At 41.0% G+C, this 26,554-nt stretch overlaps 1 protein-coding gene across 4 annotated transcripts in view; it reads left to right on the top strand.

The window, feature by feature from the left end:
* Positions 1-26,554, top strand: part of XRRA1 (X-ray radiation resistance associated 1) — a 102,973-nt gene that overhangs the window by 49,871 nt on the left and 26,548 nt on the right. For all 4 annotated transcript variants that reach the window (XM_079930157.1, XM_079930158.1, XM_079930155.1 and 1 more), the window contains 2 exons: positions 19,587-19,627; positions 22,504-22,629. In XM_079930157.1, coding sequence (XP_079786283.1) covers positions 19,587-19,627; positions 22,504-22,629 — 167 coding nt within the window. The remainder of the gene's footprint in view (positions 1-19,586; positions 19,628-22,503; positions 22,630-26,554) is intronic.

The following is a 26,554-nucleotide window of genomic DNA, read 5'->3' as shown; positions in this document are numbered from 1 at the left end:
TTTCTTTGGGTAAATACCCAGAAGTGGAACTTGTAGTTCTGTTTTCAGTTTTTTTGATGAACCTCCATACTGTTTTCCATAATAGCTGCACCAATTTACATTCCCACCAACAGTGAACAACAGTTCCCTTTTCTCCACATCCTCGCCAACACTTGTTATTTCTTTTCTTTTTGATAACAGCCATTCTGACAGGTGTGAGGTAGTATCTCATTGTGGTTTTGATTTGCTTCCCCTTGATGATTAGTGATGTTGAGCATATTTTCATGTACCTGTAGGCCATTTGCATGTCTTCTTTGGAAAGATGTCTATTCATATCCTCTTGATTGTTTGGTTTTTTGCTATTGAGTTTTCTGAGTTTTTTAAAAATATATTTTTGGATAGTAACCCCTTGTCCAGATATAGAATTTAAAAATATGTTCTCCCATTCAGTAGGTTGTCTTTTCATTTTGTTGATGGTTCCCTTTGCTGTGCAAAAGCTTTTTAGTTTGATATAATCCCACCTGTTTATTTTATATCAATTTTTGAATGTTGAACCAGACTTGCATTCCCAGGATAAACCCCACTTGGTCATGATTTAACTTGCTGATTGATATTTTGTCAAGGATTTTAAAATCTATGTTCAGGAGATATGTGGGTATATTATTTTCTTTTGTTATAACGTTCTTGTCAGGATTTACAGTCAGAGTTATGTTTGCCTCATAAAATGCATTTGGAGAAATATTCACTGTTTTTCTGTTGCTTGGGAAAGTTTGTATAAGATTGAGATTATATCTTCCTTAAATTTTGGAAGAATTCACCATGAAGCCATCTGAGCCTGGGTTTTCCTTTGTGGGAAGAGGTTGGAATTATTAAAATTCAGAAGCTTGGAAGAGAAGCCCTTTAGAGCTTGGCTGCTGGTGTCTCTGAGCTCAGAGGGGCCTCATGGAGCTGAGACCCCAAATCTCTGCAAGGAGGAGACTGACTGGCTGGTGCTGATATCCCTGAAGCTGGTTTATAAAGGTTAGAAAACTGCAAACTGGATTCAGCTGCTGCTGGGGAGAGACTTGCTGAAACTCTCATGAAGTGACATTACTCCAGCGACATTCATATCACAAGCAGTCGGGAAACCCATGGGAAGCAGACTGGTGGAAGCAAGCCTCTTCTTCCTCTTCCAGCTTTGCAGTCTTCCTCTAGCCCCAACCCCTATTGTCAGAGTCTAACAGGAAAGCAACTGGCAAAGCAGAAGAATGGTTTTCAGAACCCCAGCTCCAACACCCCAAAGCAGAATAGAGAAGAGTGGGTTTGGCAGTAAAAAATAATAGCTTAATAATTGGCACAATTATGTTATTCAGATTTTCCCCAAGATTATTTTTGTGTCTACTTGGTTCGTTAACTTTGGAAAGAGGTATATTAAAGTCTCTTACCACTATTGTGGGTTTGTCAGTATCTCCTATGTTTCTGGCGCTTTTTATTATTAAATTGGTTCAGTTCCATTATGAGGATCATGACTATTACCTAGTACATTGTATCTTTTAATCACTGTAAAATACTCCACCTTATCTTAATACTTTTGGCCTCAGCCTGGGCCTCGATTTGGTTTGATATGAACACTTATTTTGTAATATCTTAAAAACAATATAACCCTGCTATTTTCCCCAATATAGGTCTTTTTTTAATAGAAGAATTTAACTCACATTGTGATTATTGATGTTTTGATTTATTTCTATCATCAGTAGTGTATATTTTCTTTTTTAAACGTTTAATATATATTCTTTTTTTCCTTTTTTAAATTAAAATATAGTTGATTTACAATATTGTATTAGTTTCAGGTGTACATCAGAGTGATTCAGTTACACATATATATGTATATATCTATATTCTTTTTTCCTGATTCTTTTCCATTTTAGTTTATTACAAGATAGTGAAAATAGTTTCCTGTGCTATACAGTAAATCCTTGTTGTTTATCTACTTTATATATAGTGGTATGCATCTGTTAATCCCATACTCCCAATTATGCCTCTCCCTTCTTCCCCTTTGGTAACCATGAGTTTGTTTTCTATATCTTTGAGTCTGTTTCTGTTTTGTAATTAAGTTCATTTATACTATTTTTTAGGTTCCACATATAAGTGATATCATATATTTGTCTTTCTCTGTCTGACTTACTTCACTTAGTATAATCTGTAGGTCCGTGTGTGTTGTTGCAAATGGCATTATTTCATTCTTTTTTATGGCTGAGTAGTATTCTATTTGTGTGTATCACATCTTCTTTATCCATTCATGTGTTTATGGACACTTAGGTTGCTTCCATGTCATGGCTATTGTAAATAGTGCTTCTATGAACATTGAGGGTGCATGTTTCACTTTGAATTAGAGTTTTCATCTTTTCTGAATATATGCCCAAGAGCGGGATTGCTGTATCATATGGTAACTCCATTTTTAGTTTTTTAAGGAACCTCCATACTGTTTTCCATAGTGGCTGCACCAATTTACATTCCTACCAACAGTGTACAAGGGTTCCCTTTTCTCCACACCTGCTCCAGCATTTATTATTTGTAGACTTTTAGATGATGGCCCTTCTGATTGGTGTGAGGTGATACCTCATTTTAGTTTTGATTTGCATTTCTCTAATAATTAGCAATGTTGAACATCTTTTCATGTGCCTGTTGGCCACCTGTATGTCTTCAATGGAGAATGTCTATTTACGCCTTCTACCCATTTTTTTGATTGGGTTGTTTATTTTTTGTTATTGAGTTGTATGAGCTGTTTGTATATTGTGGATATTAACCCATTGTCATTTGCATCATTTGCAAGTATTTTCTCCCATTCTGTAGGTTGTCTTTTTGTTTTGTTTTATGGTTTCCTTTGCTGTGCAAAGGCTTGCAGTTTGATTAGGTCCCATTTATTTATTTTTGCTTTTATTTCTATTGCCTTGGAAGACTGACCTAAGAAAACCTTGCTGTGATTTATGTCAGAGAATGTTTTGCCTATGTTCTCTTCTAGGAGTTTTATGGTGTCATGTCTTATATTTAAGTCATTTTAAGTTTATTTTTGTGTATAGTGTGAGGGAGTGTTCTAACTTCATTGCTTTACATGTGGCTGTCCAGCTTTCCCAACACCATTTGCCAAAGAGACTTTCTTTTCTCTATTGTATGTTCTTGCCTCCTTTGTCAAACATTAATTGACTATAGGTGTGTGGGTTTATTTCTGGGCTCTCTATTCTGTTCCATTGATTTATATGTCTCTTTTTGTGCCATACCATGCTGTTTTGATTACTATAGCTTTGTAGTATTGTCTGAAGTCTGGGAGCCTTATTCCTCCAACTTTGTTCTTTTTTCCTCAGGATTGCTGTGGCAACTTTGGTCTTTTATGGTTCTATATAAATTTTAAGATTATTTGTTCTAGTTCTGTAAAATATGTCACGGGTAATTTGATAGGGATCGCATTAAACTGTAGATTGCTTTGGATAGTATGGCTATTTTAACAACATTCCTTCTTCCCATCCAAGAGCATGGTATATCTTTCCATTTCTTTAAATCATCTTCATTTCCTTTATCAATGTTTTATAGTTCTCAGCATATAAGTCTTTCACCTCCTTGGTCATGTTTATTCCTAAGTATTTTACTCTTTGTGATGTGATTTTAAAAGGGATCTTTTTTACTTTCTCTTTCTGATATCTCATTGTTAGTGTAAAGAATTGCAACTGATTTCTGTATGTTAATCTTGTATCCTGCTACTTTGCTGAATTCATTTATCAGTTCTAGTAGTTTTTGTGTGGAGTCTTTAGGGTTTTCTATGTATAGTATAATGTCATCTGCATATAATGACAAGTTTACCTCTTCCCTTGCAGTTTATTTATTTATTTTTAATATTTATTTATTATTTTTTTTATTTTGGCTTGCTGGGTCTTAGTTGTGGCACGTGGGATCTTTTTTTCTTTTTTTTTTTTAGTTTCAGCATGCAGACTTCTTAGTTGTGGCATGCAGACTCTTAGTTGCGGCATGCATGTGGGATCTAGTTCCCTGACCAGGGATCAAACCTGGGCCCCCTGCATTGGGAGCGTGGAGTCTTATCCACTGGACCACTGGGGAAGTCCCTCCCTTCCCATTTAGATACTTTTTCTTTCTTTTTCTTATCTGATTGCTGTGGCTAGGACTTCCAATACTGTGTTGAATAGAAGTGGTGAGAGTGGGCATCCTTGTCTTATTTGAGATTTTAGCTGGAAGGCTTCCAGCTTTTCACAGTTGAGTATTATGTTGGCTATAGGTTTGTCATAAATAGCTTTTATTAATTTGAGATACGTTCTCTCTATACCCACTTTTGGTGAGAGTTTTTATCATGAATGGATGCTGAATTTTATCAAATGCTTTTTCTGCATCTATTGAAATGACTGTGTGGTTATTGTCATTTCTTTTGTTGATGTGGTGTATCACATTGAGTTGCGTATGTTGAACCATCCTTGAAACCCTGGGATGAATCCAACTTGATTGTGGTGTGTGATCTTTTTTATGTGTAGTTGGATTCTGTTTGCTAATATTTTGTTGAGGATTTTAGCATCTGTATTCATCAGAGATATTGGCCTGTAATTTTCTTTTTTGGTAGTGTCTTTGCTGGTTTTGGTATAAGAATGATGGTGGCTTCAAAGAATGACTTTGGGAGTATTCCCTTTTCTTCAGTCTTTTGGAAGAGTTTGAGAAGGATAGGTATAAATTCTTTGTATCTTTGGTAGGATTCCCTAGTGAAGCCATCCAGTCCTAAACTTTTTTTTGTAGGGAGTTTTTGTTTTTGTTATTTTTTTTAAATTACAGATTCTGTTTCACTTCTAGTGATCAGTCTGTTTAGATTGTTTCTTTTTGATTCAGTTTTGGTAGGCTGTATGTTTCTAGAAATTTGTCCATTTCTTTTAAGTTGTCCATTTTCTTGGCATATATGTGTTCATAATACCTTCTTATGAAATTCATATTTCTGTGGAATTGGTTGTTATTTCTGCTCTTTCATTTCTTATTTTGTTTATTTGGGTCCACTTTTCTTGGTGAGCCTGGCCACAGGTTTGTCGATTTTGTTTGTCCTTTCAAAAAAAACAGCTCTTGGTTTTATTGATATTTTTTCTATTCCTTTTTTATTTTATTTATTTCCTCTCTGATCTTTGTTATTTTCTTTCTTCTGCTGACTTAAGGTTTTGTTTGTTTTTTTCTAATTCTTTTAGGTTGTAGGTCAGGTTGTCTATTTGGAATTTTTCTTGGTTTTTTTTTTTTATTGGAGTATAATTGCTTTATATTGGTGAGTTAGTTTCTGCTTTACAACAGAATGAATCAGTTATACGTATACATATGTTCCCATATCTCTTCCCTCTTGCGTCTCCCTCCCTCCCACCCTCCCTATCCCACCCCTCCAGGTGGTCACAAAGCACTGAGCTGATCTCCCTGTGCTATGCGGCTGCTTCCCACTAGCTATCTACCTTACGTTTGGTAGTGTATATATGTCCATGACTCTCTCTCGCTTTGTCACAGCTCACCCTTTCCCCTCCCCATATCCTCAAGTCCGTTCTCTAGTAGGGCTGTGTCTTTATTCCTGTCTTACTGCTAGGTTCTTCATGAAATTTTTTTTTCTTAAATTCCATGTATATGTGTTAGCATATGGTATTTGTCTTTCTCTTTCTGACTTACTTCACTCTGTATGACAGACTCTAGGTCTATCCACCTCAGTACAAATAGCTCAATTTTGTTTCTTTTTATGGCTGAGTAATATTCCATTGTATATATGTGCCACATCTTCTTTATCCATTCATCTGATGATGGACACTTAGGTTGTTTCCATCTCCGGGCTATTGTAAATAGAGCTGCAATGAACATTTTGGTACATGACTCTTTTTGAATTATGGTTTTCTCAGGGTATATGCCCAGTAGTGGGATTGCTGGGTCATATGGTAGTTCTATTTGTAGTTTTTTAAGGAACCGCCATACTGTTCTCCATAGTGGCGGTACCAATTCACATTCCCACCAGCAGTGCAAGAGTGTTCTCTTTTCTCCACACCCTCTCCAACATTGATTGTTTCTAGATATTTTGATGATGGCCATTCTGACTGGTGTGAGATGATATCTCATCGTAGTTTTGATTTGCATTTCTCTAATGATTAATGATGTTGAGCATTCCTTCATGTGTTTGTTGGCAATCTGTATATCTTCTTTGGAGAAATGTCTATTTAGGTCTTCTGCCCATTTTTGGATTGGATTGGTTTTTTTTTGTTATTGAGCTGCATGAGCTGCTTGTAAGTTTTGGAAATTAATCCTTTGTCAGTTGTTTCATTTGCAAATATTTTCTCCCATTCTCAGGGTTGTCTTTTGGTCTTGTTTACGGTTTCCTTTGCTGTACAAAAGTTTTGAAGTTTCATTAGGTCCCATTTGTTTATTTTTGTTTTTTTTTTTCCATTTCTCTAGGAGGTGCGTCAAAAAGGATCTTGCTGTGATTTATGTCATAGAGTGTTCTGCCTATGTTTTCCTCTAAGAGTTTGATAGTTTCTGGCCTTACATTTAGGTCTTTAATCCATTTTGAGCTTATTTTTGTGTATGGTGTTAGGGAGTGATCTCATACTTTTACATGTACGGGTCCAGTTTTCCCAGCACCACTTATTGAAGAGACTGTCCTTTCTCCACTGTACATTCCTGCCTCCTTTATCAAAGATAAGGTGACCATATGTGCGTGGGTTTATGTCTGGGCTTTCTATCCTGTTCCATTGATCTATCTTTCTGTTTTGTGCCAGTACCATACTGTCTTGATTACTGTACCTTTGTAGTATAGTCTGAAGTCAGGGAGTCTGATTCCTCCAGGTCCGTTTTTCGTTCTCAAGATTGCTTTGGCTCTTCAGGGTCTTTTGTGTTTCCATACAAATTGTGAAAGTTTTTGTTCTAGTTCTGTGAAAAATGCCAGTGGTAGTTTGATAGGGATTGCATTGAATCTGTAGATTGCTTTGGGTAGTAGAGTCATTTTCACAATGTTGATTCTTCCAATCCAAAAGCATGGTGTATCTCTCCATCTATTTGTATCATCTTTAATTTCTTTCATCAGTGTCTTATAATTTTTTGCATACAGGTCTTTTGTCTCGTTAGGTAGGTTTATTCCTAGATATTTTATTCTTTTTGTTGCAATGGTAAATGGGAGTGTTTTCTTGATTTCACTTTCAGATTTTTCATCATTAGTGTATAGGAATGCCAGAGATTTCTGTGCATTAATTTTGTATCCTGCAACTTTACCAAATTCATTGATTAGCTGTAGTAGTTTTCTAGTAGCATCTTTAGGATTCTCTATGTATAGTATCATGTCTTCTGCAAATAGTGACAGCTTTACTTCTTCTTTTCTGATTTGGATTCCTTTTATTTCCTTTTCTTCTCTGATTGCTGTGGCTAAAACTTCCAAAACTATGTTGAATAAGAGTGGTGACAGTGGGCAACCTTGTCTTGTTCCTGATCTTAGTGGAAATGCTTTCAGTTTTTCACCATTGAGGACGATGTTGCCTGTGGGTTTGTCATATATGGCCTTTATTATGTTGAGGAAGGTTCCCTCTGTGCCTACTTTCTGCAGGATTTTTATCATAAATCGGTGTTGAATTTTGTCAAAAGCTTTCTCTGCATCTATTGAGATGATCATACGGTTTTTCTCCTTCAATTTGTTAATGTGGTATATCACGTTGATTGATTTGCGTATATTGAAGAATCCTTGCATTCCTGGAATAAACCCCACTTGATCATGGTGTATGATCCGTTTAATGTGCTGTTGGATTCTGTTTGCTAGTATTTTGTTGAGGATTTTTGCATCTATGTTCATCAGTGATATTGGCCTGTAGTTTTCTTTCTTTGTGACATCCTTGTCTGGTTTTGGTATCAGGGTGATGGTGGCCTCGTAGAATGAGTTTGGGAGTGTTCCTCCCTCTGCTATATTTTGGAAGAGTTTGAGAAGGATAGGTGTTAGCTTTTCTCTAAATGTTTGATAGAATTCGCCTGTGAAGGCATCTGGTCCTGGGCTTTTGTTTGTTGGAAGATTTTTAATCACAGTTTCAATTTCAGTGCTTGTGATTGGTCTGTTCATATTTTCTATTTCTTCCTGATTCAGTCTTGGCAGGTTGTGCCTTTCTAAGAATTTGTCCATTTCTTCCAGGTTGTCCATTTTATTGGCATAGAGTTGCTTGTAGTAATCTCTCATGAACTTCTGTATTTCTGCAGTGTCAGTTGTTACTTCTCCGTTTTCATTTTTAATTCTATTGATTTGAATCTTCTCCCTTTTTTTCTTGATGAGTCTGGCTTATGGTTTGTCAATTTTATTTATCTTCTCAAAGCACCAGCATTTAGTTTTATTGATCTTGCTATCGTTTCCTTCATTTCTTTTTCATTTATTTCTGATCTGGTTTTTATGATTTCTTTCCTTCTGCTAACTTTGGGGTTTTTTTGTTCTTTCTCTAATTGCTTTAGGTGCAAGGTTAGGTTGTTTATTCGAGATGTTTCCTGTTTCTTGAGGTAGGATTGTATTGCTATAAACTTCCCTCTTAGAACTGCTTTTGCTGCATCCCATAGATTTTGGGTCATCGTGTCTCCATTGTCATTTGTTTCTAGGTATTTTTTTATTTCCTCTTTGATTTCTTCAGTGATCTCTTGATCATTTAGTAGTGTATTGTTTAGCCTCCATGTGTTTGTATTTTTTACAGATCTTTTCCTGTAATTGATATCTAGTCTCATAGCGTTGTGGTTGGAAAAGATACTTGATACAATTTCAATTTTCTTAAATTTACCAAGGCTTGATTTGTGACCCAAGATATGATCTGTCCTGGAGAATGTTCCATGAGCAATTGAGAAGAATGTGTATTCTGTTGTTTTTGTATGGAGTGTCCTATAAATATCAATTAAGTCCATCTTTTTTAATGTATCATTTAAAGCTTGTGTTTCCTTATTTATTTTCATTTTGGATGATCTGTCCATTGGTGAAAATGGGGTTTAAAGTCCCCTACGATGAATGTGTTAACTGTTGATTTCCCCTTTTATGGCTGTTAGTATTTGGCTTATGAATTGAGGTGCTCCTATGTTGGGTGCATAAATAATTACAATTGTTATATCTTCTTCTTGGATCGCTCCCTTGATCATTATGTAATGTCCTTCTTTGTCTCTTCTAATAGTCTTTATTTTAAAGTCTATTTTATCTGATATGAGAATTGCTACTCCAGCTTTCTCTTGGTTTCCATTTGCCTGGAATATCTTTTTCCATCCCCTTACTTTCAGTCTGTATGTGTCTCTAGGTCTGAAGTGGGTCTCTTGTAGACAGCAAATATATGGGTCTTGTTTTTGTATCCATTCAGCCAATCTGTGTCTTTTGGTGGGAGCATTTAGTCCATTTACATTTAAGGTAATTATCGACATGTATGTTCCTATTCCCATTTTCTAAATTGTTTTGTGTTCGTTATTGTAGGTCTTTTCCTTCTCTTGTGTTTCTTGCCTAGAGAAGTTCCTTTAGCAGTTGTTGTAGAGCTGGTTTGGTGGTGCTTAACTCTCTCAGCTTTTGCTTGTCTGTAAAGGTTTTAATTTCTCCATCAAATCTGAATGAGATCCTTGCTGGGTAGAGTAATCTTGGTTGCAGGTTTTTCTCCTTCATCACTTTAAATATGTCCTGCCACTCCCTTCTGGCTTGCAGAGTTTCTGCTGAAAGATCAGCTGTTATCCTTATGGGGATTCCCTTGTGTGTTATTTGTTGTTTTTCCCTTGCTGCTTTTAATATGCTTTCTTTGTATTTAATTTTTGACAGTTTGATTAATATGTGTCTTGGCGTATTTCTCCTTGGATTTATCCTGTATGGGACTCTCTGTGCTTCCTGGACTTGATTAACTATTTCCTTTCCCATATTAGGGAAGTTTTCAACTATAATCTCTTCAAATATTTTCTCAGTCCCTTTCTTTTTCTCTTCTTCTGGAACTCCTATAATTCGAATGTTGGTGCATTTAATGTTGTCCCAGAGGTCTCTGAGACTGTCCTCAGTTCTTTTCATTCTTTTTTCTTTATTCTGCTGTGCAGTAGTTATTTCCACTATTTTATCTTCCAGGTCACTTATCCGTTCTTCTGCCTCAGTTATTCTGCTATTGATCCCATCTAGAGTATTTTTAATTTCATTTATTGTGTTGTTCATCATTGTTTGTTTCATCTTTAGTTCTTCTAGGTCCTTGTTCAATGTTTCTTGCATTTTGTCTATTCTATTTCCAAGATTTTGGATCATCTTTCCTATCATTATTCTGAATTCTTTTTCAGGCAGATTGCCTATTTCCTCTTCATTTGTTAGGTCTGGTGGGTTTTTATCTTGCTCCTTCATCTGCAGTGTGTTTTTCTGTCTTCTCATTTTGCTTATGTTACTGTGTTTGGGGTCTCCTTTTTGCAGGCTGCAGGTTCGTAGTTCCCGTTGTTTTTGGTGTCTGTCCCCAGTGGCTAAGGTTGGTTCAGTGGGTTGTGTAGGCTTCCTGGTGGAGGGGACTAGTGCCTGTGTTCTGGTGGATGAAGCTGGATCTTGTCTTTCTGGTGGGCAGGTCCACGTCTGGTGGTGTGTTTTGGGGTGTCTGTGGACTTATGATTTTGGGCAGCCTCTCTGCTAATGGGTGGGGTTGTGTCCCTGTCTTGCTAGTTGTTTTTCATAGGGTGTCCAGCACTGTAGCTTGCTGGTCGTTGAGTGAAGCTGGGTGCTGGTGTTGAGATGGAGATCTCTGGGAGCTTTTCGCCGTTTGATATTATGTGGAGTTGGGAGGTCTCTTGTGGACCCGTGTCCTGAAGTTGGCTCTCCCACTTCAGAGGCACAGCACTAACTCCTGGCTGCAGCACCAAGAGCCGTTCATTCACATGGCTCCTTAATTTGGGATGATTCGTTGTGTATTCATGTATTCCACAGATGCAGGGTACATCAAGTTGATTGTGGAGCTTTAATCCACTGCTCCTGAGGATGCTGGGAGAGATTTCCCTTTCTCTTCTTTGTTCTCACAGCTCCCAGGGGCTCAGCTTTGGATTTGGCCCCACTTCTGTGTGTAGGTCGCTGGAGGGCCTCTGTTCTTCACTCAGAGAGGACCGGGTTAAAGGAGCCGCTGATTCAGGGGCCCTGGCTCACTCAGGCCCGGGGTAGGGAGGGAGTGTGGGGCGAGCCTGCGGCGGCAGAGGCCAGCGTGACCTTGCACCAGCCTGAGGCTCGCTGTGCGTTCCCCCGGGGAAGTTGTCCCTGGATCATGGGACCCTGGCAGTGGTGGGCTGCACAGGCTCCCCGGAAGGGGGGTGTGGAGAGTGACCTGTGTTCGCCCACAGGCTTCTTGTTGGCGGCAGCAGCAGCTTTAGTGTCTCATGCCTGTCTCTGGGGTCCGCGCTTTTAGCCGTGGCTCGCGCCCGACTCTGGAGCTCCTTTAACCAGCATTCTTAATCCCCTCTCCTCGTGCACCAGTTAACCAAGAGGGAAGAAAAAGTCTCTTGCCTCTTTGGCAGGTCCAGACTTTTCCCCAGACTGCCTCCCGGCTAGCCATGGCACACTAACCCCCTGCAGGCTGTGTTCACGCCGCCAACCCCAGTCCTCTCCCTGCGCTCCGACCTAAGCCCGAGCCTCAGCTCCCAGCCCCGCCCGCCCCGGCGGGGGAGCAGACAAGCCTCTTGGACTGGGGTGGGGAGTGCTGGTCAGCACCAATCCTCTATGTGGGAATCTCCCCGCTTTGCCCCCCGCACCCCTGTTGCTGTGCTCTCCCCTGCATCTCCGAAGCTTTTCCCCTCCGCCACCTGCAGTCTCCGCCCGCGAAGGGGCTTCCTAGTGTGTGGAAACCTTTCCTCCTTCACAGCTCCCTCCCACTGGTGCAGGTCCCGTCCCTATCCTTTTGTCTCTGTTTATTCATTTTTCTTTTTCCCTACCCAGGTACGTGGGGGGTTTCTTGCCTTTTGGGAGGTCTGAGGTCTTCTGCCAGCGTTCAGTAGGTGTTCTGTAGGAGTTGTTCCACATGTAGATGTATTTCTGGTGTATCTGTGGGGAGGAAGGTGATCTCTGCTTCTTACTCTTCCGCCATCTTTATTCTTGTTTTTTTTTGAGGAAGGCCTGTATTGCTATGAACTTTTCCTCTAAACTGCTTTTGATGCATCCCATACATTTTGTATGGTTGTGTTTTCATTGTCGTTTATCTTGAGATATTTTTTATTTCCTCTTTGATTTTACTGTCGGCCCATTGGTTTTTTAATAGCATGTTGTTTAGTTTCCGTGTAATTGCTTTTTTCTCATTTTTCTTTCTGTGGTTGATTTCTAGTTTCATGCTGTTGTGGTCAGAAAGGATGCTTGAAATAATTTGTATTCTCTTAAGTTTGTTGATGCTTGTTTCGTGAACTAGTATGTGATTTATCCTGGAGAATGTTCCCTGTGCACTTGAAAAGAATGTGTATTCCAGTTTTTTTGGATGTAGTGTCCTTTAGATATCAGTGAAATCTAACTGTCCTATTGTGTCATTTAGGATCTCTGTTGCCTTATTGATTTTCTGTCTGGAAGATCTGTCCATTGATGTCAGTGGGGTGTTAAAGTCTCCTACTATTATTGTACTACCATCAATTTCTCCCTTTATGTCTGTTAGTATTTGTTTTATGTATTTAGGTGCTCCTATTTTGGGTGCATATATGTTAACAAGTGTAATATCCTCTTCTTGTATTGATCCTTTTATCATGATATAGCATCCTTTGTCTTTTTTTGTGGCCTTAGTTTTAAAGTCTGTTTTGTCTCATATGAGTATTGCTACCCCTGCTTTCATGTCATTGCATGAAATATCTTTTTCCATCCCCTCACTTTCCATCTGTATGTGTCTTTCACCCTAAAGTGGGTCTCCTGTAGGCAGCATATTGTAGGTTCTTGTTTTATTATCCAATCTGCCACTCTATGTCTTTTGATTGGAGCATTTAGTCCATTGACATTTAAAGTAATTATTGATAAGTATGTATTTACTGCCATTTAAAATCTTATTTTCCAGTCAGTTTTGTATTTCTTCTTTGTTCCTTTCTTCTTCTTTTTGTTTTCCTTTTGTAGTTTGATGACTTTCTTTTGTATTACGCTTGAGTTCCTTTCTTTTTAGCTTTTGTGAATCTATTGTATGTTTTCATTTGTGGTTACCCTGGTTTTCAAGTATGTTAATCCATATCTACTTGCTTTAGACTGGTGGTCATATAAGCTCAAACACATTCTAAAAGATCTAGATTTTCTTACTCCCCTCCCCAACATTTCATGATTTTGATGTCCTATTTTACATCTTCATGTTTATCCTTTTGCTGTTCACTGTAGTTATAATTGCTTTCATATAATTTGGTTGTTTTTTTTTAATCTATATACTGGCTTATTTAAGTGATCTTCAGTCCTTTTATATATTTACCTTTTCTATTGTGATTTTCCCTTTCCTATATGTTCTTGCTTCTTTTCTGTTTAGAGAAGATCTTTCAATATTTCTTTTAAGATATGTTTAGTATTGCTGTATTCTTCTAGTTTTTGCTTATCTGAGAAATTTTTTATCTATTCTTCTACTCTAAGTGATAATCTTGCCTCGGTAGTGTATCCTAGGTTACAGGTTTTTCCCTTTCAGTACTTTGAATATATCTTGCCACTCCCTTTTGGCCTGCAAAGTTTCTCTAGAGAAATTAGCTGATGGCCTTGTGGGGTTTCCCTTGTAACTGACTTTGTTTTTCTTTTGCTGCCTTTAGAATCTTCTCTTTAACTTTAAATTTTGCCATTTTAATTATGGTATGTCTTGGAGTAGGTCTGTTGGGGTTCATCTTGTTTGGGACCCTCTGTGCTTCCTATACCTGGATATCTGTTTCCTTCTTTAGGTTTGGGAAGTTTTCAGCCATAATTTCTTCAAATACATTTTAAATCTCCTTTCTCTTTCTTCTTCTGAGATTCCTATTATGCATATATTGGCATGCTTTATATTATCTCATAGATCTCATATGTTGCTTTCATTTTTTTTTCTGTTGTCTTTCTGTCTGCTGTTCTGATTGGGTGGATTGCTGTTACTCTACCTTCCAGATCACTTATTTGTTCTATTGCATTATTTGACCTGCTATTCATCGCCTTTAACTCAGTTTTCATCTCAGCAATTGAGTTATCTAATTTTGATTGGCTCCTCTTTATAGTTTCTAGTTCCCCGTTACAGTGATCCACATTTCTATTCATAGCCCTTCTTAATTCCTTCAGGATTTTTATTACCTCCTTTTTGAACTCAGGGTCTGGTAGACTGCAGAGGTCTGTTTCATTGTTTTCTTTCAGGGGATTTCTCTTGTTCTTTTAATTGGGAATAATTCCTCTGCTTTTTCATTTTTCTTGTATATCTCAGACTTTATGAATTTAGGAGAAACAGTTATCTACTGTGGTCTTGAAGGGCTGTTTTCGTGTGGGAGCCTCCCTGTGTAGCCTGCTTGTGTCCAATATTTTTGGTACGAGGGCTGTGTTTAGTATGGATGCCTGCCACATCTTTCCTAAGGGTCTGCTGGCCTTTGTCCCCATGATAGAGGGGGTGCGTTTGGTGTTGTGGTGACCAGAGCCTGCACTGGATATTAGGCGGGGCCTCCTCTTTGCTCTTTGGTTGTCTCAGCCCTGTTGGGGGCAGGGTCTGCTCCCCAGCTGTTGGAGTAGAAGCCCCCAGATCCGGTTCTAAGCTGTGGTGTGAGGTAAGTGGGACTGGAGTGCTCCTACTGGGAAAAGAGCCACTGAGTGTTCTTCCCTAGGAGCTGTCTGCCAGAACGTGTGATTCTATGATGCCACCCGCCACCCTGTGTGAGTGCCCACAAAGATCACTGTTGCTGGCATTGTCCTGGGTGGTCGCCTCTGCTTAGGAGCTCCGGTGTTCAGCTCAGAGGTCCCTTAGGCATTCATGTGCCCTCACAAAGCCGCTGGCGCATAAACCTGCAGGAGCTGTGTCCCCTAAGCCCACAGATAGTCAGTTCAGATGGCCCTTAGGCCTGTGTGTCCTGGCCCCCAAACCCGCCAGTGAGAACCCACCAGAGCTGCATCCCAGGCGCCAGCAGTGGGATTGCCGGTAATCAGCTCAGACATCCCTCAGGCGTGCATCTGCCCATGGGCCCACCAAGTGCACAGAACCTGCAGCAACCAGAGCCACACCTGCTGTGAGCACGCTGACAATAAGTCTGCTGTGGTGGACCCATTCCCCTCCTTTCCCGTGTTGACAGTGGGGCTCCTCTGCTGGACTCACATTCTGTCCTGCATGTGCCCCCAGTTGTGGGCTGGGCCATGCTCCAGGTGCTTCAGGCTGTCTCCACACAGCCAAACGTAGTCCTTTCCTGGGGTCTGTTCTCTGAAGCCCAAGTTTCAGCACCCAATACACACACCAGCAGGCGCGTGTCTCGGGCTGGGAAATGCAGCAGCGTGGCCAGGACCATCTGTGCTGGTCAGTCTCTACACTGTGGGGCTGCAGGCCAGCTCCCACACTCTCCTCTCAGGGCTCTGAATCTCCTTGTCTGTCCTGGCAGACCTCCCAACTGGTGAAGGAGGTTCCCAGGGTAAGGGAAGCTTTCCTCTTTCACAGCTCCCTCCCAAGCGTGCAGGTCCCATCCCAATTCCTCTTCTTCTCCCTTTTCCTTTGCTCCTGCCTGGCTACATGGGGATCTTTCTTGCAGCTTTGGTTGTATGAGATCTTCTGCCAGCTTTTAGTAGGTATTCTGTGAGAACTGTTGTGGGAGCAGGTGAGCTCCATGTCCCTCTGCTCCACCATCTTGATTTCCTTCTCCATATGTTTTCTATTTACCATGTTTTTTTTCCTTCTTTTGTGCCTCCTGTGAGCACTGAATGAGTTTTCTTTTAATTCTACTTTTTCCCTAGTTGTTTAAAGTTGTACATCTCATTTCCATTTCAGTAGTTACCCTAGACCTTTTAATCCACATAGTTAAACTCACCTTTGTCTATCAATACCTAGAGTCAACCAAATTCAAGTGTTATTCTTTAATAAGAAAAAAATCTTAATATATGTTTACCTACTCCACCCTACCCCATCACTTCCCATAAAGTAATAAACACTAATAATGATTTGAGTGGTTTTAATTTTTTTAATTACACATCAGCAGTTACACTGAAAGGTTGAACTCTTAGTTTTACTTACTTCTGTACTCACCACAGCTGCTCATATCTCAGATCTTCCTCCTTCTTACATTCCCTATTGTGTGTCTGTGTATAACTTAGGAGCAGAGAGTTGATTTAATAATAAAACTCAGGGTATTCCCTGGTGGCACAGTGGTTGAGAGTCCGCCTGCTGATGCAGGGGACACGGGTTTGTGCCCCGGTCTGGGAAGATCCCACATGCTGCAGAGCAGCTGGGCCCGTGAGCCATGGCCGCTGAGCCTGCGCATCCGGAGCCTGTGCTCCGCAATGGGAGAGGCCACAACAGTGAGAGGCCCGTGTACCACAAAAAATAATAATAATAATAAAATTCAGGTTATTAACACTTTAACCATTAGTCTTTATAAAGCTCCTCTTGCCCTATTTTATTTTTTCTCCTTCATTCTTAATCCCTACACCCATTTCCTATTTTCATGTAAGTATCTGGGTTTTTTTGCTAGATATATTTTCCTGGATATGTGGATGTATCTTGTAAAGTATATATTATTTTGTGTGTAATGTGTTTTTAGTTTATATAATGGTAATATGCTGTTGAGCTCATTCTGTTACTTAAGTTTTTTCACTCAGCGCTGTTTTTAAGATTGTTCTTATTGCTGTATGCCCATCCAGTTCTTTCCTTTTATCTAATGCATAATATTCCACACTATGCTCTAACCACACTTTAATTCATCTATTCCCTTGCTAATGGACACCTAGGTCGCCTACCTTGTGTATGTTTCTTGCATATACCTCTGTGCCAGAGTTTTTCTGGAATATTTACCTAGGAGTGGTTTTGTTGGATCACAGAATATATGCATAAGTAGTTTAAATAAGGGCCACCTGGTGCTTCTTCAGAATGGTGGCTCTAGTGTACACTCACACCAGTAGTACATCAGGGTTCCTGTTTCCTTACAACCTTGCCTGCACTTGATATTCCCCAACTTTTTAATTGTTCTAAGTTTTGTTATTTTGTAGGTATAAAGTGATATTTCATTGTTTTAAATTCCATTTTTCTAAATATTTTTGATGTTAAGTATTTCTTCATTTACTTAGCCATTTGGTTTTCAACTTTTATGAATTGCTATTTCATATCCCTTGATAGTTTTAATATTTTCAATTTCTTCTTTTATTCTGTCATCACCTGTCTGTTTACTTCATCTGTAATGGTAGAGATGACATTTTGAAGAGAAGTTCTTAATTTTGATTTACCTAAATATATTAGTTTGCTAAGACTGCTGTAACAGAATACCATAGGCTGTTTGTTTTAAACAATAGATATTTATTTTCTCATGGTTCTGGAGTCTAGAAGTCCAAGATCAAGGTGTTGTCAGATTTGGTTTCTTTTGAGGGCTTTCTTCTTGGCTTATAGAAGGCTACCTTCTAGCTGTATCCTCATTTGGTCCTCCCTCTGTCTGAATTGTCTATGTCCTAATCTACTCTTCTTACAAGGAGACCTTTCATATTGAATTAGGGCTATCCTAATGACCTTATTAACCTTAATTACCTCTTTAAAGGCACTGTTTCCAAATACAACCACATTCTGTGGTACTAGGGGTTAGGACTTCAACATATGAATTGGCCGGGGGGGGGGGGTGTGGCGGGGAATGACACAGTTCAGTGCATCACACCAGATCTATACAATTTTATCTTATGGTTTATGCCTTTGGGTTCTTGTTTGAGAAGTATCTCCCTTTCTCATAGTCACAAAGATAGTTTCCTATTCTGTATTTCTTTTCATTTTGCTGTTTGAATGATTCTTTCAAAGAGGGTTTGCATAGAGTAGATTTTTCTTAGCCCATAAAATATCCAAAATTACCTTTATTTTGTTATCATACTTGAATGCTAGTTTGATGAATAGAGAACTCTAGCCTTAAAATAATTTTTACTGAAAACTTTGAAGATATTACTCCATTGCCTTCTAAATCCATTGCTGCCAATGAGAAGTCTGACACTAATTTGATTCCCATCCCTTTGTAGGAAACCTATTTTTGCTCCCTGGAATCTCTTAAGATTTCCATTTTTTCCTTTGGAAATTTGAGTAAGATGCATCTGGGTGTGCAGTTCTTTTTTGTTTATCCTGTTAGATACTTTGTATTCTTTCCAAGATGGTTTCTGTCATCTTGGAAAAATTTTCTTTCTTATCCCCTTTCCATTCTCCGTTTTATGAATTAGCTCTTCAAGTGGGTCTTTTCTTCTGTACAACACATTTATTAAATCTTTTATTTGATTATCATACTTTAAAATTACAAAATTATTAAGTTTCTCTTCCATAATGACTGATTTTGTTCTAGAATGAAATAGCCTTTTGAATTCCTTAGAGGACGCTAATTATTCTATTTAAAGTTTTTATTCTTTTGGTTAAATTTTGTTTGTTTCAGATGCTAGTTCTTCTTTTATATTTCATAACTTTCTTTCATATTGTTAATTTTCCTCAGACATTAGGAAGTGCTTGACTGTGCATCTTTCTCTTGAACAGTCTCCAGTCTGAAACTTAGAATGCACGTTCTGGTTTCTGGAGTTGCTTCCTGTAATTTTGGGGAGGGCCAGGACATGAGTTTGGATAGAGTGCACCTCAGTTCATCTTTCTAGATATGGGGGCTCTCTATCTGCCCAGAAGATCACTGCTTAGCACCTACACTTGTGACCACGGCCCATCTCTCAGCTAACTCCTACTTTGTTCCTTGCACAAACCTTTCCCAAATTCCTTTCAGACCCTTGTCATAGGAGTTGTTTATGCCGTGTGATGTTCCACCCATACTATTGCTTATTTCATTTAAATGTAACCTTCTCTGCCTAATATCATTAACATGTGGAAGGGATCCCATTAGTCAGGGCAAAGGTGAGTGGTCCCTGCACAGGATCCAGTCCCAGCAGATGCTTTGCCTTATTAGGTTGAACTGAGCTCTTTATTGGCTCATCTTAGTCTGATGATCCCAAGAATGAAATCACTCTGCAGCCTCCTCCTTAGTTACTTATCTCTCCTGAATTCACTGTCTTAACACACTCTATTTGTACTAATATAACAAATAGTATTTTCAAATCCTCTGACAGACTATCTTTTATATACATTTTTCTCTTCTAAGACAGTTGGTTTGCCTTCTGACCAATACTGACTGCCCAACAGTTCTGAGGCTCGAAAGAGCTTGCATGTTGCAAAGTCAGGAAGAAGGTCAGTGTGGCTGAAATATAGTGAGTGAGGGGCAGGGTAGCATGAGATAAAATTAGAGAAGTAGGCAGGGGCCAGATCAGGCAGGACCTCAAAAGCCTGGCCAAGGGGTTTGAATTTTTTTCTAAGCGCAAAGGGCTTATTACCTGACACATGTCACAGCTGTTCCTCTTCCCAGTTAGCACTGAAGCTCAGGGCCAATGAGTACTCCCTCTAGGAGGTACCCTGCTGCATACAATGGGTGGTAGCCCCAGACCCTGGCCTCTCCGGGGATCAGTTAGTGCTCTCACCAACCTTCATTCTGTTTCTCTTCTATTTCAGAGGTTGTGTTCTCATCTTATCCTGGATTTTCAACCTCAGAGGTAGGAACTGCCTACTTTATATTTGCATCCTTGAGTCAAAACATTAATTTTAATAAACAAAAATAGGTTAATGGAGCCATGAGAGGCATTTACATATATAACACTGAGGAGGCCCATTCACTGAACCGACCATGTTCCAGGCACTAAGCTGGCCTATGGAGATGCAGCAGCGGACTCAACAGGCAGGTCCCAGACCTCACACTGCCCACAGACTAGCTTCCATTGGTCTCAGATGCTGTTCAGTAGTAATGGTTGCTACCTCACGTGATCAAGCTGGCATTGAAGTGAGGCTGCCACCAGGATGAAGCCCAATAGCTTCCTAACAAGAGACCCTGCCCGAAAGCTAGAGTGAAAAAGAAAAACAAAAAAACCCCAAAGCTAGAGTGATCCTGGCTAAACACACCACCATCCGGGGTCTAATCCTTGGTGTCACAGGCTTGGCATCTTTTGTTGTCTTTTCATCCTGGACTTCTTTACAGCATGGTGGCATCAGGGTTCCAAGAGAGCAAGGCTCTGAAATTCAAACAATGGCATTTTCTGTTGGTCAAAGAAAGTCATAAGGCCAGTATATTCCTGCAGTACAATTCTGATGCTAGTTACCTGGAATTAGCATGCGTCCCACAAGTTAAGGGCACAGTCCCCAATAAGACTGCCCTCACTTCAGACACTAGCTGCAAGTTTGGGGGTCCCCAGGCTACTTGACCTACTGGCAATAAATTCTAAAGTTCCAGTGACCCCCTCGGGTTCAATAATTTGCTAGAACGACTCATAGATAGAACTCAGGAGGGCACTATACTTACAATCACAGTTTGACTATAAAGGATACAAATCAGGACGAGCCAAATAAAAAGACACATAATGAGGGCTGGGAGGGTTCGAAACACAGAGCCTCTTTGCCCTCTTACTGTGGAATGAGAGTGTGTCACCCTCCCAGCACATCTGATGTGTTCACCAACCAGGAAGCTCACTTGAGTCTCAGTGTTCAGAGCTTTCATTGGAGTTTCATTACATAGCCACAATTGATCGAACCGTTGGCCACATGATTGAACTCAGTTTCTAGCCCCTCTCCCTTCCCCAGAGGTCAGGCTGGCTCAAACTCCAATCCTCTGATCACACGGTTGTCTTTATAGTATGGCCAGCTGCCATCCTAAGTCATCTCATTAGCGTGAACTCGGGTATGATCCAAGGGTCATGCATAACAAAGACATTCCTATCACTCTGGCGATTCCAAGGGTTTTAGAAGCTCAGTGCCAAGAACCCAAGACAAAGACCAGACAAATTCTTTATTATACAGCAGCCAGTCTAGTTTCAAGGGATTAAGAGATACAGACTCCACGTCTGAATGGGAGGAGCAGCAAGGTCACACAAGCGCATGCATAAGGGATAGAGGGGCTTGTGGCCACAGAATTAGGTTGCTTAGTGCTCAGATCCCAACTGTGTGGCATCTGAGAATGTAGAGAGTGAGTTGAATGGTTGAAACATTTAGCAGCCTCTCTATCACTGTCAGATACATCCCACTCTAAGACAGGGCCCTTTCTGTCCCCGGCAGAGCCAGTCATGCCCTCAGATCAGGACATTCCGGCCCCCTGGACAGGGCTAGGTAACCCCCAAGCCTGTCTGGCTTTTTCTTCTCTGTGCTCCAGTCTGATTTGCCCACTTTGGCTCACACAGCCTCGCTCCGGGTAGGGAATTGCACAGTTGAGGAGATACCTTACCAGACCACCACCACATTCCACTCAGCCTCTTGGAGATTGCATTCGGATTTCCTTGAGAGGAGAGTTCCCAAGCACCGCCACTGGTTTTTGTTTTACTGTCACCCATGACTTATCCATCTCACTTGTGGCTGTACAAGTTGGACCCCAGGAGAGGACAAAAATACTTGGCCAATAGTAGGTGCTCCAGGGACTTCCCCAGCGGTCCAGTTGTTAAGATTCTGCCTTCCAGCACAGGAGGCGTGGGTTCGATCCCTGGTCAGGGAGCTAAGATCCCACATGCCATGGGGTGTGGCCAAAAACTTAATAAATAAATAAATAAATAAATAAATAAAAAGGAATTGCTGTAAAAAAAAAAAAAAGTAGGTGCTCCACAAATGGTCATTAAATGAGCAAAGGAAATTTAAGTGACTTGCTCGAGATTACACAGCAATTAATGGAGCTTAGATGAATCTAGTTCATCTGAACCCAGTCATTAGCCCAGCATCTACCCTGGTTAGATGGTTAATCCAGCGACTTCCACTTTCTACTTGATCAAACATGTTGACCCTAAGGCAGGCTGAGGTGTGCTGAGAGACCATGACTGACGCTGCAAGTGAGCCAGATGCACTGGCCACACCCAGGCCCCACAGCCTGCCGGAAATTGTCCAGGACTTAGCTGTCGTTTTATCTCGGAACTAAGAGCCTCCACTGTAGGATGTGGACTAGCCCATCAGAGCAGGTGTTCAAGGCTCAGGTCACTCCTGCTCTGTCTCCTCACTAGGAAAAGTCCCCTTAACAATGCAAGCCCTGCCCTTTCACCTTCTGGAGAAATTTTAACCCAACTGTATAGAGGGGCAAGTTCAGGATAAGCCACTATAGGGCAGAAAGTGAGAGGTGAGAGCAAAGAGCCTCAGCAGTGGTGCACTGCTGTATTGTACTTTGGCTTCAGAGAACTTGAAACTGGAACTTTGCGTACCAGAGAACTAGCTCACCATGTGACATAGGAAACTTGGAGCCAGAACTCTGGGCCCTTGATGACATCGCCCCTTATGACCCTGGATGTCTCTTTTGACCCAGCCTCTCTAGAATGGTCATTCTATCCACCACACGCCCTAGGAAGGGTCTGTTGGCCCACTTCTTATCACCAGGGCACTTTGACTTTGACTTTCTTTTCCTTCTAAGACAACCAAGGTATGTGCGCTTCCTCCCATATTCGAGATTCTTCCCCTGAAGTCACTGAAAGCGAGGAACCAGACGCTGGCCCTGCCCTTCCCAGAGCTGAGGTACCTTAGCCTGGCCTACAACAAGGTGACTCTCTGCTTCTCTATCTCTTTCCTCAGGGGCACAGACGGGAGGGTGGGGTGTGAGCTGCTCTGGCCTGAAAGCTAACCCTCCCGTTCCCTTCATCAACAGTATGCAGGCTCAGGAATTCTCAGGGTGGGGGGAAGCAGAGGGCATGCAGGCCAAGGCAGGAGTCCATCCATTCAGTCACAGATATTGATGTAACACTTAACATGTGCCAGGCTCTGTGCCAGGCACTGGGGATACAGGTGTGCAAAGAAAGATTCAGCCTCTGAATCTGAAGACTGATACTGGACAAATAATTATAATATAAGACTGCTCAGTGTCATGAAGACATTCACAGTGCTATGAAGTATGTGACAGGGCAGGGGGTCTTACCTAATATTTGGGATCAGGGAAGGTTCTCTGCAGAGTGGTGTTTAAGCTGAGATGGGAATCAGTGAGTTTATTGAGGTGAAGACTGAGGGTAGAGTGAAGTGAGAAATGTTCTAGCCTAAGGGAGCAGCAGATGTAAAGTCCATGGGACAGATTTAACATGTGTTTCCTTAACATGTTTTTGTTTTTTAATTAATTAATTTATTTATTTATGGCTGTGTTGGGTCGTCGTTGCTGCACACGGGCTTTCTTTTAGTTGCGGCAAGTGGGGGCTACTCTTCGTTGCGGTGGGTGGACTTCTCTTGTTGAGCATGGGCTCTAGGTGCACGGGCTTTGGTAGTTGTGGCGCATGGGCTCAGTAGTTGTGGCTCGCGGGCTTAGCTGCTCCACGGCATGTGGAATCTTCCTGGACCAGGGCTCAAACCCGTGTCCCCTACATTGGCAGGTGGATTCTTAACCACTGTGCCACCAGGGAAGCCCCCCCTTAACATGTTTTATGTTAACATATTTTTCCAACAGCTATGTCCTATAAAACTTCCAGTAAACCCCACTAATTGAGCCCTACTCAGGTGTGAAATGCAGGCAACTTTTAAGGTACTCTGCTTACATTCCTTCTGAGGCAAGTGGTTAGTACAGCCAACCTTCCTGGGTGTTTTCTTCTAAGAGTTATAATTTTAGCTGTAACATTTAGGTCTTTGATCCTTTTTTTTTTTTTTTTTTTTTTTTTTGCGGTACGCGGGCCTCTCACTGCTGTGGCCTTTCCCGCTACAGAGCACAGGCTCCAGACGCACAGGCCCAGTGGCCATGGCTCACGGGCCCAGCCGCTCCACGGCATGTGGGATCCTCCCGGACCTGAGCATGAACCCACGTCCCCTGCATCAGCAGGCGGACTCCCAACCACTGCGCCACCAGGGAAGCCCAGGTCTTTGATCCATTTTGAGTTAATCTTTATATATGGTGCGAGATAGGGGTCCGGCTTCATTCTTTTGTATGTGGATATGCAGTTTTCTCAAAACCATTTATTTTTTTAAATAAATTTATTTATTTATATTTGGCTGCATTGGATCTTCGTTGCTGTGCACGGGCTTTCTCTAGTGGCAGCTAGCGGGGGCTACTCTTTGTTTTGGTGCGCAGGCTTCTCATTGTGGTGGCTTCTCTTGTTGTGGAGCATGGGCTCTAGGCACGCGGGCTTCAGTAGTTGTGGCTCGCGGGCTCTAGAGCGCAGGCTCAGTAGTTGTGGCGCACGGGCTTAGTTGCTCCACAGCATGTGTGATCTTCCCGGACCAGGGCTCAAACCCATGTCCCCTGCATTGGCAGGCAGATTCTTAACCACTGCACCACCAGGGAAGTCCTTCAACACCATTATTGGAAAGACTGTTCTTTCCCCATTGAGTGGTCTGCTCACCCTTGTTGAAAATCAGTGGATCATAGATGTATTATGGGTCCTCCTTTCATTCTTTTTTTTTTTTAATTTATTTATTTATTTTTGGCTGTGTTGGGTTTTCGTTGCTGCGCGCGGGCTTTTCTCTAGTTGGGGCGAATGGGGGCTACTCTTCACTGTGGTGCACAGGCCTCTCATTGTGGTGGCCTCTCCTGCTGCAGAGCACGGGCCCCAGGCACACGGGCCTCAGTAGCTGCGGCACACGGGCTCAGTAGTTGTGGCTTGTGGGCTCTAGAGCACAGGCTCAGTAGCTGTGGCACACGGGCTCAGCTGCTCCATGGCATGTGGGATCCTCCCGGACCAGGGCTCGAACCCATGTCTCCTGCACTGGCAGGCGGATTCCTAACCACTGTGCCACCAGGGAAGCCCCCTCCTTTCATTCTTGAAACTGGTAAGTTGTGTCTTTTATTGATCCAAAGTAGTTAGAAGTTATCCCTTTTATGGACTTAAAAAAAAACAAAAAAACACTAAGCTAGGTGCTGGTTTCTTTGGATTTCTCTGTAGTCTGTTTTCCATTTCATTGATTTCTGCTCATAACTTTATTTCTGTCCTACTCACAATGAGCTTAATTGGCTCTTCTTTTTCTAGATTCATAAATAGTATAATATTAGATCATTGATTTAGACCTTTCTTCTTTTTAATATAAGCATGTACAGCTATAAATATCTTCTTTAAGCACTGTTGGAGCTGCATCCTACAAATTGTGTCATGATTTTCATTCAATTAAAATATTTATATTTTTTTATGATTTCTTCTTTGACTTTGGGTTGTTTAGAAGTGAGTTGTTTTATTTCCAAATATATGGGGATCTTCTAGATAACTTACATTTGTTGAGTTCTAATTTAATTCTATTGTGGCCAGATAACATAATCTGTAAGATTTCATTCTTCTGAAATTTATTTAAACTTATTTTATGGTCCATCCTATATTCTAGCTTGGTGAACACTCTCTGTGCACTTAGAAAAAAATGTATATTCTGCAGTTTTGGGGGATAGTGTTCTATAAATATCAACTAAGTTAAGGTGGTTGGTGGTGTCACTCAGATCTTTTATGTACTATTGTTCTATGTGTTCTATTAATTATTGAGAGCAGTATGCTAAAATCTCCAGCCATGATTGTGGATTTATTTCTCCCTTTAGTTCTGTCAGTTTTTGCTGCATGTATTTTGAAGCTCTACCCTTGGGTACATTTTCATTTAGAATTTTTATATCTATTTGATGTGTTTATCCTTTTGTTATTATGACTTGTCTTCCTTTGCCTCTAATAATACTCCTTGTTTTAATGTCTATTTTGTCTGATTTTAGTATAGATGGACAGCTCTCTTATGCTTACTGTTTGCATGGTGTATCGTTCTTTCCTTTTACTTTCAACCTATTTATAACTTTGTATTTAAAGTGTATCTCACTGAGACAGCATATAGTTGGTTCTTGCTGGGATGCTGGAGCATTTTCTCAGCATTCCTGCTCTATCCTCATCTTGCAGCCTTTTCTGTGTTCCTACACCTCAGAGGGTTTATCTCCACACTCTTGTTCCTCCCCCAGCAGTGACTGCTTTCACTTGTTAGTTAGTGCTTGCTAGTCTGATGGTAGGGTACCAGTGGGAGGGCCCAACCCCTGTCTTAAGTAGGCCCTGGGTTCCTGTGTCTCAAGGATGTACCCTTCTCAGGGGTCCTACCCCTGTCCCAGCAGTAGGCGACTTCTAATGAAATGGGCCAGGTTGAATTCCTCCCCTACCACAGGAGTAGCAGGTTTTAATTTTTTCCCTCCCCAGATGCAGGGCCCTGGGCCCAACAGGGTTTGTTGACCTTCCTCAGCAGCTTCAGGCTTTTGTTCACTAGGGAGCAGGGTTGGCAGGGCTTCCTGCCTTTCCTACAGTGGCAGCTGCTCTCCTCCTCCAGACCTACACCCCAAGGAAGGCTTTCTCCAGTCTCCCTCACTGTGTCCAGTCTTTTGCCTACAAGTGGGCGTGAATTCCCCTTGTGTCTGCAGCTCTCAGGAGTTCTATTCTCCTACTGTAGCCCACACTTGGCCTTTAGCAGTTCATTAAAAATTTTAGCTGACTTCTTAAATACTTAAATGCCACTCATCATCTTTTCCTCCCACGTTCTGCCACAGG

The sequence above is a fragment of the Stenella coeruleoalba genome (genome assembly GCF_951394435.1).
Source record: "Stenella coeruleoalba genome assembly, chromosome: 8".
NCBI lineage: Eukaryota > Metazoa > Chordata > Mammalia > Artiodactyla > Delphinidae > Stenella > Stenella coeruleoalba.
This window is presented reverse-complemented; position numbering and strand designations above follow the sequence as displayed.